This window comes from Nuphar pumila, chromosome 14, assembly GCF_984573655.1.
Source record: "Nuphar pumila chromosome 14, dmNupPumi1.hap1.1, whole genome shotgun sequence".
In the NCBI taxonomy this organism is placed as follows: Eukaryota; Viridiplantae; Streptophyta; class Magnoliopsida; order Nymphaeales; family Nymphaeaceae; genus Nuphar; species Nuphar pumila.
The window spans coordinates 14,117,136-14,131,454 of NC_143262.1; the positions used below are offsets into that span (position 1 = coordinate 14,117,136).

At 37.2% G+C, this 14,319-nt stretch overlaps 1 protein-coding gene across 2 annotated transcripts in view; it reads left to right on the forward strand.

Annotated features, from left to right (window-relative positions):
* Positions 1-5,120, forward strand: part of LOC149816449 (uncharacterized) — a 61,834-nt gene extending 56,714 nt beyond the window's left edge. For both annotated transcript variants that reach the window (XM_089987165.1, XM_089987166.1), the window contains one exon: positions 4,869-5,120. In XM_089987165.1, coding sequence (XP_089843291.1) covers positions 4,869-4,961 — 93 coding nt within the window. In that variant the 3' untranslated portion in view covers positions 4,962-5,120. The remainder of the gene's footprint in view (positions 1-4,868) is intronic.
* Positions 5,121-14,319: the final 9,199 nt, after the last annotated feature.

Sequence of the window (14,319 nt, forward strand, 5' to 3'; positions counted from 1 at the left end):
ACTTTGCATATATGATTCAATTTTTAGATACTCATATTTTATTTTTTCAATGATCACATAAATCTTATATTTTGGTAGATTATTTAAAATATAATTACATTTTTGCTTCCCTTCCGATTCCTATTCGCTTCCGACTCGAATCCTAGGTCGTTTCTCCTTCAAATCCTGGTTCGCTTTCGGCTCGCTTCCTTGGTCGCTTCCCTTCTCGCTTTCGATATGATTCTCAGTTCGCTTCTAAGTCGTCCCGCGCTTCCAGCTTGCTAAAATTTTGGAAGTGCCTCGCTTTCTGCGTTCACTTCCCAAATTGCTTTCCTCTCTCGCTTCCTCGACTGACAACTCTGCTTTGAACTTGAAATGAGCATGAAGAAATTAATGATACTTTATCTTTTGAGTTCTGCCCAATCGATCACTCAAGATCTTTGATCTCCACCTGGTTGGATCACTTATGAATTTGTTGAGAATGATTATGATCTAGTTCATGGCCTATTAGAAAGCACTTTGGTGGGATACTTACAGATAGAATGCAATCAATTTGATATTGATCGAGTGACATTGCTTCTTCGGTTCGAACCAAGGAATTCGTTAGATATGATGTAAAATGGATATTGTTCTATCGATGATCAGAGATTTCTATATGAAAAATACAAATCAGGGTTTGAAGAAGGGGAATGATAAGGAACCCTTGACCTGCATATGATGCAAAATGGATCTTGTTCTATCGATAATCATAGATTTCTATATGAAAAATACAAATCAGGGTTTGAAGAAGGGGAAGGAGAATGAACCCTACCTGCAACAAATAGAGGATGAGGATTTATTCAATCACATAGTTTCGGCTCCTAGACTATGGTGCCCTCATGACAATCTATTTGATTATATCGAAAGTTCCAATAGATTAGGATTTCCCTATTGGGTTAGGCCATTTCGAGGCAAGAAGATCATTTATCATAAAGATGATACACTTCAAGAGAATGATTCAGAGTTCTTTCATAGTGGAACCGTGCACTACCAGACACAAGATAGATCTTTCAAAGAACAAGGGTTTTTTCGAATAAGCCAATTCATTTGGGACCCTACAGATCAATTATTTTTTTCTATTCAAAGATCAGCCCTTTGCCTCTATGTTTTCATGTCGAGAATTTTTTGCCGATGAAGAGATATCAAAGGGACTTATTACTTCCCAAACAAATCTTCCTACATCTATTTATAAACGTTGGTTGATCAAGAATACACAAGAAAAACATTTTAATTTGTTCAATTATTCAACCATTTTATTTTACCAAGTTCAACATTAACCAAATTAGTCGACATTTCTATGTTTTGGTGCAACAATAAGATTTTATTTGTCATAAGTAGTTTTTTTTTGGCAGGTTAATTGGTCACATTTTATTGATAAAATCTATTGGCTTAGTATTATCTTGGCCTTGGGAAAAAATGAAATCTAATGCACTTTTGAAATATATAATAAGTATCTTTTGTCAAAATAGAGAAATTTTGTCTCAAGGATTCTCTTATTTATCACTTGTGTCTGCTATCTAGGAAGAATGCCATCAGCTATTATAACTAAGAAACTGAAAGAAAGTTCAAAAGGGGAAGAAAAGAAGAAATGTAGAAATAGAAAAAAATTCAAAAACAAAGAAGATAGAACAGGAAGAAGAGAGATCCGTGGAAGAAGTCCTTTCCATTTCTTTGGAAGGAAGGTGGAATCCTTATAAGATATATGAAATAAAGGAAATCCGGCTGAATGGAAAGGAAAAAGCTGAATTTGGCTTTAAGGAACTCTTATGGGTTGAAAAATCCATTCCTTCTCTTCTTTTTGATTATCAACAATGGAATTGACTGCTGCGATATATAGAAAATGATTGATTTTCAAATGCTGTAAGAAATGAAATGTCTCAATATTTTTTTCACATATCCACCATGGGTTATTGTTTATCAATATTAGTATTAGAATCCATAAAAACATTCCTTGATTCTTGCATTTCAATTAAATAGCTAACAGTCTCGTTCATTGGTATACTACTAAATTGGAATTGAAAATCCAACCGTATTCAAATAGTTCCTTGTTGATCCGTTCCCAAAAGGACTGAGTAAAAGATCCACATTTTTTGATTTGATAATTAGTTATTAGTATTTTTTGTCATTTCTTATCGTACAATTCCTTTGTTGTGGGACCATTTACCTGCGAGGGGTAATGAGAATAATTATAAAATATATTGCAAACTATGCCTAGGTCTTGGGTAAAAGGAAATTTTATTGATAAAACCTCTTGAATTGTAGCCAATATCTTATTACAAATAATTCCAACAACTTCGGGAGAAAAAGAGGCATTTACATATTACAGTGATGGTGCGATTTGATTGCTTTTTTTTACTTACCACTCTATTTATTCTTACAAAAAAAGAGACACGATTCAGTATGAAAAGCAAATGATTGTTAAAACACCTACGCTTGGTGAAGGTAAAGTTTGGAGATAGAGCAATCCCTTATGTCGTGTATCCTCGATTGATGCAACCTCAAATGCTTCAATTGTCGTTTCAAGTATTGAGCGAAAGGTTACACCTATAGGTTATGTATTGCATGTCAATCCTACTGTACTAGTACGATAGTACCAATAGGTGGCATAGGGAAATATGCACTACGCCTAGGAATCAACAACATGAAAACTTTGTTATATAATTCCCCCTTCTTATCGGGATCAAGACTACCAAGGATGGTTAGGACAACAAACATCCATCTCATTCGTACTTTGCGTACCCGTGTGTGTGTGTGTGTGTGTATATATATATATATATATATATATATATATATATATATATCCCATTTCTTGCTGAACTATCATGCAAAAGGTACACTGTTAGAGACTTAGCTTTGCTGCTTCAACTGACTGTTCACATCCGATCTCAGGTTCTCTATTACAATACCATCATAGGGTTCTTTTTATCCTTCCCTCACGATACTTGTACACAATCATTATTGAAGAATACTTTATGCTTAGAAGGTGGTCCCCTTTCTCACGTAAAAGCGGTCATTCAAACAAGCCATGCTTAACTAAGAAGGACCAAACTATGGGAATAAATCTACAGGGCTCTCACGTTCTTTTTCCAGATCTTCCAACCTTTCCCTCACAATAGTTGTATGCTATCTATGATTAAAGATTACTTAGGCCCAGTGGATAGTCCAGTTTTCTTGTATGAAAGTGATAATCATTAGGACCAATGGTATTTCTATTATCCAATCACCAATAAATCAAATGAAACCTGCTTGTTACATCGTGTGGCTTATGTTACCCTGCACTGATGCAACTATAGTACTTGCACACTTTGTCTACGAAGCTTCACTGTTCTGCACCTTAGTTTACCTCAGCCCATCCTACTCATATCCCCCTTAAAGTGGATCCTGCTCCTGTAGTGAAAAGTTATATGCAGAGAGATAATGATGTTCCTAATTGGGATGAGCTATCATGGATACACTTTAAGCATGCATTTCTTATAACAGACTTTACAAAAGATGTTTCATGGTATGTGTTATTATTTGCATGTGACAAGGTACTTAAGTGTCATACTAAAGAAGACCAACAAATTTCAAATTAGAGCTGTGGAGGAGAATTCTTCAGCACAAATGTTCCGTTGCTTATAAAATAAGAAAAAAGTTAAATGTTGGGGAGTTAGCTTGGGACTCTGGTGAAGGTGAGAACAAAGTTACTGTTCAGATAGAAGACTTTGTGGTGCCACAGTGCAAATTGTGCAACAAGATGGTTGATTTGATAGGCATCATTGATAGGACTGCTGTTGGATGTGAAGTCGTGCCAAGGACGTGTCATGTGATAAATGGGTTCTTCTTTAATTGAATCCGTGTATAAGAATGTGATAATACCTTTTTTTGGAGCTATAAGTTGACAAAGACTTTATTCAAAAAATCTAACAATTTATTCTGCTAGACAGTCTTTCTAAATCACTGACAAGGAGTGTGTTATTAAGGTAGATGTTAAAGCAACTAAGAAGGAATAATGAAGAATGAGAGGGGCACCAGTAAAGTAGAACATTAGAGTCAAATAATATCAGTATAGAAAATTGATATAATGTAGGTTGAAGGTGTTAAAGATAATTGGTTCCCTCTAAAGGTCCTTTTAGTCAAAGTTAAAACATGACTCATGTTGTTTTGTTGTATATTAATAGGAGTAAATAAAAATAAATAAAACAATATATATGAGAAATGAGTAGGTTGGAAATTGATGCGTGCTAAATGGGCTTTTCTGCCCTTTCAGTGTTTTTTTCGCAGTTTCAACCCCATAAATGCGTTGGGCATGGTCGATTTACGAGGAATCCACACCTGGATCATGTGTTTTCAATGAAAAAAAATGATATTTGGAGCCTCAAAAATTTACAAAGATTTTGGACTTGATTTTTCGAACCTTATGAAAACCCACCCATGTGTTGGAATCGAACACTTCAAGAGCTGTTCCCTATAAGATCAAGTGCATAGATCACATCTGTATGTTCAGAATTTAAAAATAAAACAAAAAAACCCTGAAAAATTCATTTAGCACGTATCATTTAGCACCTACCCATTACTCATATATATATATATAAAATGTTGATGCGACCCAAATGCTAGAGCGGTCGTCTCTTCGCTATTTCTACATTTTGTCTCTGATATTGAAGGGCACAAATCTTGAGGCATTATTCATATGGTACTGGAGTAGAGCGGAGCCCTTGTTTCCAGATGTTCTTGTTTCTCAATTACTTTGTATCTTTTACGGCCTCTCCTTAATGATCAACTTTCCTGCATGCTTTCGTTTAATACTGTATTGTAAGAGTTTTTCATGATAAATTATTTTTGTTTGCTATTTTGTGGATTGGTTGCAGGAGTTTCTTGCTTTGCCACGGTCTGATGCGATTCAACTTCTAGCACAGTACAATGGAAATGCAGAAACCGTCATCCAGCAAATTTTTGCCTAATCCATTACATGTATAATGTTGTTTGTAGTATATTTATTTGTCCATTATTTATTTAAATTGTATCATAGCCTCTGTACAGTTGAATGAGTATGCCAACTGGACTGTATCATATCATATTCATTTTTTGTGTTCTATTAAATAAAAAAACAGTTGGTTGAATCAGATTATACACTGTGCTTAAGAGAGAAAGAGAGAGAGACTGTTGCACTTTAGCTCATCTATCGTCGATAGTGATAATAATGTGTTAATGAATGTAATGCTCATTTTACAAGGCTTGTGTAATACCCTACCCTAGCTGAACATACCTTTATTCTTAAAGGGTATTCTCGTGAAATAACTTAGAGGGTATAGTCAACCAATTTTTTTCTCTAATGTAGCCCAAGGGGTCGACCTCATTTTATGTTAATCCCTCGTTCTGTTTTGCTAATGAAGCCAACTTTTCTTCCCTTGTGTGTTTTCTTCTTATTCTTCTTGCTTGGTAATATGATTTACTATATGGTATCAGAGCCAAATCAATGCGGAGGACGAGGCACCTGGTTACCATAGAGGGTTTAGTTGGCTTCATTGCTGTTCATGGGATTGTTGCTGAGCTGATGTCAGCCATTGGAGGAAAGAGTTGTATGGTCACTTCAGCTTTTGGTTGATCTGATTTGGGGATTCATTGAGGTTTGATTTTAGATGATTTTTCAATCAAACTTCATTGGGTTTGGTGGAGTATTAGATTTGTTCTTGATTTTTCAATATTTTTCCTGTTTGACGTGAATTTCAGACCAGATTTTTAAATCTTTGAAATTCTGATTTGATTCTTTGTTTTGGAGTCCTTAGATTGGATTGATTCAGATCGTTTCTTGTATTGGGAATGATCGCGATCGGAAATCATCCCTTGACTGAAATTTGGGATTTTGAGGTGGTTTTAATCAAGTTTTGAGGAAATTGTTATCAGCGAAAAGTAGTTTTGAACTGTTTTTGGGATTATCTTGATATCCGGCAGTGGTATTCTTCATGATTTTCATTCAGATTGATGTCTCACTAATCTGTATGAGATTTTTGACTGGTTACGCATCTGATTGCCTGTGTCGGGTTGATATCTGTGTTTGGTAGTTGGAGCCAATAGTCTCATTTTGATTGTAGTTATATAGTTTTCTGTTTTGAGTGATTGGTGTGAGTGTTGACAGTTGAGTTTGTGCATATTCTCCTTCTATTTGGCTCTTGTTTTGCTGTACTTGTCCTTGTGCAACAGTCGATATTGTAGTTTGGGGCTTGTGGAGAATAATAAGGGAGACTATTCAACTCACATCAGCGAAACTTGATGGGACCAAATATGCGTTTTGGTCCAATTTCATCGTTGCTGTTATTGATGGAGAAGGTCTGGGAGGGTATCTTGATGGTATCAGTGTGAGGCTTAATGAGGGTGATCCAAAATTTATATGAAGGAATGGAAAAAAAAATAAGATCAGCAGTCGAAAGTAAAGTCGTGGATACTTGGTTGTGTATAGCAGAAAATTGCAATGAATATATTCAAGTTCCAAGACTCAAAGGATGCATGGGGATACTTGAAACAAGTTTATATTCAGGAAAACTGGGCGAGACAATATCAACTTCAGGTCTCTAAGTCCAGGGAATTAGTCTGTTCAAGACTTGTATTCTGAAATGCAACATTTATAAGATTCACTTGCTCTGATAGAGAGTAGCAAGAAATTGTAAGGTACATGTGGATGCTGAAAATCAGTCCACGGAAACTGTGAGATTGATTGAGTTGCTCATAGGACTGAGTATGATAATGTAAAAAGTGCTATCATTCACATGACTTTTCTTTCCCCAGTTACACAGGCTCTCTTTGAGCTGATTGCAATGGAGACTACGATGAAGTCTCTTTAGTTCTGCAGGAGACTTTGTTATGGTGACATCCAATCGAGTTGGGAGTTATGGTGGAATGAAAGTTGGGGCACTCAAATTTTATATGAATGGAGGTAGATGTCATTATTGTAAGGAGATGGAGCACATGAAAAAAAATTGCCCAATACAAAAAAGGAATAATGCTAGGATTGGTGGCAGTGCTTCTATATGCAGTGCTGTGAGTAGTGAAAAAATACTAGAAGGGATGGAGTGATGACAACATCTTGTGCTGATGTTATGATAGATCCTATGTGGCAGAAAACTATGTGGGAGGAGTTGGAAGCGCTGAAAAGAATGAAAGCTTGGGAGTTATAAAGCTGCCAGATGAAAAAATTGTAGTGGGTTGCAAGTGGGTATTCAAGATCAAGATGAGGGCTGATGGTACCATAGAAAGGTATTAAACTCGATTGGGGGCAAAATGTTATAATAAACAATGTGATAGATTTTGCTAAGACTTTTGCTCATGTTGCACATATAACTATTATTAGGACCTTACTAGTTGTGACAACTGTTAAGAGATGAGACTTGTGGCAATTAGACATTAATAATGCCTTTCTGAATGGTGACTTGAAGGCGAAGTATACATGGAGTTACCTTAGAGAAATATTGATAAAGAGGGCAAGGTGTGTAAATTGAAAGTTTTATATGGTTTGAAGCAGGCTCCACGAGTCTTGTTTGATAGATTTAGTAATGCATTTAGAAAGTTGAGCTGTAAGCAAAGTTTTCATGATCCTGCATTGTTTGTAGCATTCTCTACTAAAGGGTAGTGTATAATTCTATTGTATGTTGATGATGATAATTGTGAGACAATAAGGATATGATTGAGAATGTGAAGCCTCGATTGGCAAATAGTTATTAGATGAAGGATTTAGGTAAACAAGTAATTTTTGGGACTTGAGGTTGCATATTCCGAGAGAGGCTACTTAACTTAGCATAAATATGCAACTGAACTGATTAGCAAAGGACAAGATGAAAGTTGATACATCTATGGAAGCCAATTGCAAATCAAAGCTCTCAGAAAGTGAACTTGATGATCCTACTGTATATAGTTTGTTGGTAGAGAATTTGATTTATTTGATCATCTCTAGGCTCCTGATCACTTGGCAACTGTGTTGAGGATCATTACATATATTAAAAATACATAGCATTATGCTTTATTCTTTTCTGCATCCTCTACACTAGAGTTAAAAATTTGTTGCGATGCCAACTTTGGAGGTGTATCATAGAACAAATGCTCTACTTTTGTTTTTTTTGTATTTTTGGAACTCTTTGATGTCATGGAAGAGTAAAAAGCAACAAAGGATTGTTCTATCTACAACAAAGAATGATTATCGTGCTATGACCCAGGTCACAACGAAGATTACTTGGTTCAAATGGTTGTTGCAGGAACATGGTTGTGACTGTTAAAAGGAGCTACTGCATTATATTGTGACAATCATAGTGTTATTTATATAGCTAAGAATTCAGAGTTTAATGAAAGAACTAAGCATATAAAGATTGATAGTCAGTTTCTCAATGGCCAGTGGGGTGGCACTGGCAGGCTCAGACTGGTGACAACCTTGGTCGTCAGTGTTAGTGGTTGCAATAGCCAGCATTGGGCTGCCACCCACCGCTGACCTCCCCTCTTCTTCTCTACCTCTCTATCTAGCGGGCAAAGGGCCAACCACCAGTCGGATCCCATCTGGCAGTCCTTCGCCAGATGGGTCCACATGACGAAGGAGCCATCCCCCAGGGGCGAGCCTCACTTGCTGCCGGATGTCTCAAGCAGAGGGGGCATTCCTATGCCCTAACACCATGGGTGAAAGGAGACCACCCGATGGTTCAATCTGGACTGTATTGATTCTAAATTCTGGTTGGGCTATGACAACATCAGACCCAGGTACGAACCAACTTCAGCTTGGTTCAAACGCTTTTCAAACTGATTCATTACATTCTCAAGTCGCTTCTCTAATCCAGAACAGATTTTCCATGGTTCTGAACCCAAGTTTGACCCAGAACAACCCTATTTTGACCCAACACCGCCTGAACCGGCCCATTCAACCCCAAACCTTAGACCCAACCCACTAAACTTTAATTCATATCCCACCCAACAACCTATAGAGCCAAATCCAACTCAGGATTCAAACTTAACCTAGACCTTAACCTCATTAAATTCGTATCAACCCAAAATTCACTCAGAATCCAAACATCCGCCAATACTTTTAGAGAAATGGTTAGAGTATTAGATCGGTGCTGAGTATGGTGATGAATTGGATATTCCTGAGTTCACAAGTCACCATGATTCAAATGCATTCTTTGATTAGATTCACGCAATGGAGTGGACTTCGAGAAGAACCAGATCTCAAAGCATCGAAAAGTCCTCCTAGCTACTATTGCATTTCAGGAGATTACTAGATGGTGGTGGATAGACGTGCAATTCAATCATGAGAGTAGAAGAATAAACAAAGATCCAACATGGATTGAGATGAAGAAATTGATGTGGGTCAGGTTCACGGATCAACTTCCCATCACTTTTGGCCCAAAAGATAACAAAACCCAGTTAGATAATACCTTGTTAGAGCCTATCCCAAACGAGCCTTCATTTAAATCCATTCAAGACCTATCCAAAGTCTCATATCCAATTAAAGATGTTTTGGATCAAAAATCTCTTGATGGATCTAAACCTATTTTAGTGGATCCGCCTGAACCCACCTTAGGTCCTAAAGATCCAGTCCTATACCCACTTAACCCAATCTAGAGTGACCTTCCACAAACCCTACCTATACTCACATGATTGATTAAAAAACCGTCTTATACCTCTCTTGTCGAACATAAGCTGCTCTAAACTTTCATCTTGCCTAAATCGGATTGGTATTGGCATCCACAAATTGCTATGGATGAGGTTCTTCCAGAGTGGATGTCTAAGCCATATGCTCTAGATTTTTACTTTTGAGGTATCTCATGTGACTTTGGTTGATTTGGAAAGAATATTCTTAGATTTAGTATGCATCTTGGAGTAGCTCCTGCTTGGTTGCAACACTGAGATCCAGTTTCATATTGTGTGCTCATAGCCCACAAGGTGGAACGAAATTGGAGAACGGGATACAAGCTTGAGGTCAAGTCTTCTCCAACCTAGTGAGAATGATGCAGGAGCGAAGCAAAAAGCCAGGGTCCATAATGGGTTCAGTTGGATCTATTTTTATTTTGGATGTCTATCTTGATATTTTGGGCTATGTGTTTGGATCACCGTATCATATCTACATTTTTAGGGTAGATCTTATCTTTTTATAAGGTTATCTTAGGAGAAAGTTTGTTTGAAATTAAATTAGGAGATATTCTTCTTTAAAATGATAATAGATCTCATTGTTAAGGTAGAGTTGACATGAGAATATCAGAGATTTAGTTGGTTTAAATTTTCAGTTATTTTTTATTTTTATTTTTGTTTTTTCAACTTTTCTTAGATAGTTGATAGAAATAATTGTAGATCTGGTAACGAATTTATATCAATAACTCATGAGTTACGTGCAACATGAATTTGTCCACCACAACATATGGGCTTACGTGCACTCACCAACCATGCTCTCTATCTCTTTATTTTTTTTTGATAGGAAAGGCAATTCAACTTTATTTAACCGAGCTCCCTATATTTGACTACAAACAAAATCAAAACTTATAAATTATAGTAAAAATTCAAGACCACACGCATCATAATCATCCATCTTATCCTTCCCCACCCAGAATGATGGAGCTCTCCCAAGAGATCATCACATAGATTCCGGAATTCCTTCGCGTCTACAGAGATAGACGTGTGGAGAAGTTGAATGGAACAGAGAGGGTCCTGCCTTCCCTCCATTCCCAAACTGGGGTCTCCTCAAAGAACGTTAGTATAGACCCTGAGACGAGCCTCTCCGCCTGCTGCTTGGCCTTCCGAATCAGCAGCCCCTTCTCGTTTACTTCCATGACAGTGACTTCATCTTCGCCAAGTCACCCCTCTACCACAGTTACCTTAACTCACATTTGGCAATACGATCATGAATGAAGTGCACATCGATTTCAATATATTTACTCTGGTTATGTAGGACAAGGTTAGTAGTCATATAGGTAACACTGATGTTATCACACTTCTTTTAAAAAAAATGGGAGAAGGAAAGATAATGGCACAAGGGGTGACTTGTCCCCTTTGTCTTGGATGACATGGCGTGGGAATAGAGTTCATCACAAAAACAATCATAATATGCAAGATGTGCGGGTTTGGTTCTATTTCGATTGGATCTTTGGATTTGGTCTTGAGAGGCGATGAGATTTGGTCCACTATTTTGAACAATTTCACTCACATGAAGGTGGAATAGGTGACCCATTTTGATTAATTGGGTTTGATTGGGGGACGTTTGATAATTCTTGGATTTCTATGTCTTGATTTTCTTCAATCGGATCCGGTAAAACATGTTCTTTGGGAAATGAGTTCAAAATAAATTGGAAGGGAAAAATAGTTTCATAAAAGATCACATCACGACTAACAAAGATGGAGTTATTTTCAAGATAAAAAACTTTGTATCCCTTTTGTCCAAAAGAATATCCAATAAATACATTTAGGGAAACACAAATCTAATTTGTGCTTGTAATGAATATTATAAGCATAACATAAGCATTCAAAACCTCTCAAATGCTTGTAGTTAGGCTTTGAATAAAAAAACACTTTACAAAGACCCCTATTGTTTAGAATCTTAAGCAAGAGCCTATTCAATAACACATTCCTCCTTGAACTTGATAGGCAAATTTGCTTGAAATCGCAATGCTCTCGCGATTTTCAGCAAATGCATATGTTTTCTTTGAACTACACTGTTTTGTTGTGTTGTAGCTACACAACTATGATGATGGAGAATCTCCTTTTTACTGAAATAATCTTGAGCCTCATGAGAAAAAATCCTATTGTCAAATCTAATAATTTTGATGATAACTTTGAATTGAGTTTCAATCATGGCAATGAAATTTTGTAAAAAACTTATAGCTTGAGACTTGAACCTCATCAAGTAGAGGCATGTGGATCATGTGAAATCGTTTAGAATAGTAAAAAAATAGCGAGCTACACATATAGATGGTGTGGAATATCCACTCTAAATCAACTCAAAAGAGCGTGAGGTAGTCTTTTTGCTACGAGAAAAAGGTAAATGCACTTGACGAGCACATGGACAAAAATCACAAAGAAAATCATTAAAGAAAATAAAATTAAAAGTTTTAGACAAGAGTTTTAGTCTACGGGAAGGACTATGGCCTAAATGCCAATGCCAATTACTAAAAGGGGCTGCAGTGGAGGTGGACTCAGCTGAAACTTTATTTACATCTATTTCATTTGACTCCATATCAAGAAGGTATAGGCCAACACGCACTCTACCCACTCCAATCATCTTCCTCGATCGAAGGTCTTACAACAAAACATGTATGAAAAAAGGTGGATCGCAAAGTTCAATCAAAAGTTGCTTGACCCAAGCTAACCCTGCGACAATATTAGCAAAAAGCATGATACTCAGCCTCAGTACTGGACTGGGCAACAACTTGTTGCTTACGAGAGTCCCATGATATGAGATTATCGCCCATATAAACAACAAAACCACCAGTGAATTTGCAATCATCAGGACAACTGGCTCAATCAACATCCGAATAGGCAGAAAGGATAGAGCAAGGTTATAAAAAAAAACATAAGGCTCATATCCAAGATGTGTTTAATATAACGAAGAATATGCTTGCCTACAGTCCAGTGCTCCACCTTAGGATAATGCATAAATTGACACACTTTATTGACTGAAAAAGCCAAATCAGGGTAAGTAAGCATAGCATATTGTAAGGCATCAATGATACTTCTGTAAAGGGCGAGATCAGAAAAATCCATACCAGACTGAGCAAACAACTATAAGTTGAGAGGAAGAGGGGTAGTGACGGGCTTAGCCTCATGCATATATATTTTTTGTAATAACTCCAATAGATATTTACGTTGAGACAATAACAGGCCTTCCTTATCAAGAGAAACTTGAATACCCAAAAAGAAGTGCAGGGGACCCAAATCCTTGATGGCAAACCATTGGCTCAAAGTATGAAGAATATCCAAAAGGATAGAAGAGGAGCTGCCTGCTAGAATAATGTCATCCAGAAGCACCAGAGATCCATGATAGATAAACAAAAACAGATCAGATTGTGAAGCCTAAAACTCAAACTCCAATGAGAAGGTGCTAAAACATTGAAACCATGCTTGGTGAGCCTGTTTGAGACCATATATGACCCGTTGCAACCTACAAACATGATGTGAAAATGCTGGGTCTTGAAAATCTGGAGGTTGAGACACAAACACATCTTCCTTCAGCTGGTCATGCAAGAAGGCATTATGCACATCAAGTTGGAGCATCTCCTAGCAATGTTTAACAAAAATAGACAGAATAATACTAATAGAAGGCAATTTAATGACATAACTGGAGGTCTTAAATATATCAGCACCTTCTGTTTGAGTGAAACCCTTGGCTACCAATCAAGCTTTGTAGTGTTTAAGAGAACCATAAATTCTCTGCTTGACCTTGTAAATCCATTCACAATCAAGAGAAGCACTATCGGCAGACACAAGAGTCCAAGTATGATTTTAAAGCAAAGCATGACACGCCACTGGGGGTCCTTATTAGCTTGGAAAAAGGACGTAGGTTCAAGATTTAAATCAAGTTCAATGAAATAGACTAGAGGCCATGGGTGTTTGGTACATGTCCAAAGTTTAAGTTTGTACCATCCTGGAAACGAGTAGTCATAGGATGAGTACGAGCAAAGACATGAAAAGGGGATGATATGGCAGGGGAAGGAGGGGACGATATTGTGGGCAGTCCCAAGGTCCACAACCAGGTTGAGGCCAGAGTTAGAGGATGAAGGTGAACTAGAGGATTGTAAAGAGCCAACAAGACTATGAGGACCTGAGTGAGATGCATGATTCAATAGAGGTTATAAAGGTTGAGTTGTGGAGGCAGGTTGAGGCTCAACTAAAGGTACCTTAGGAGTCCGCAAAGGGGGACACGGGGGTTGAGGCAAGAACCTTATTATGGGTACCAAGCAAATGGATTTCCTTGAAGGGGAACCAGCTCTCATCAAAGACAACATGCCGATTGATGAAGATTTATTGGCTGTAAGGTTTAAACATTAGAACACCCTGTGCTTGCTAGCATATAAAAAAAATACATAAATTTGATATGAAATCAAGCTTATGATGTTTATAAGGCCTAAACTTGGAAAACAAGCACACCCAAACACCTTGAAATCTTTATAATCTGGTTTGATTTTAAAAGGTAACTCTTCCAGTGCCTTAGAAGTCAATGAGGAAGGCATGCAATTGATTAGATAAACCACAATAGCAAAGGCATAAGGTCAGTAACTATGTGAAACCCCAGCTTAAGCCATAAGAGACATGCTTGTATCGACTAATGTTTCCTCTCAACTTAACCATTTTGTTTGTGTG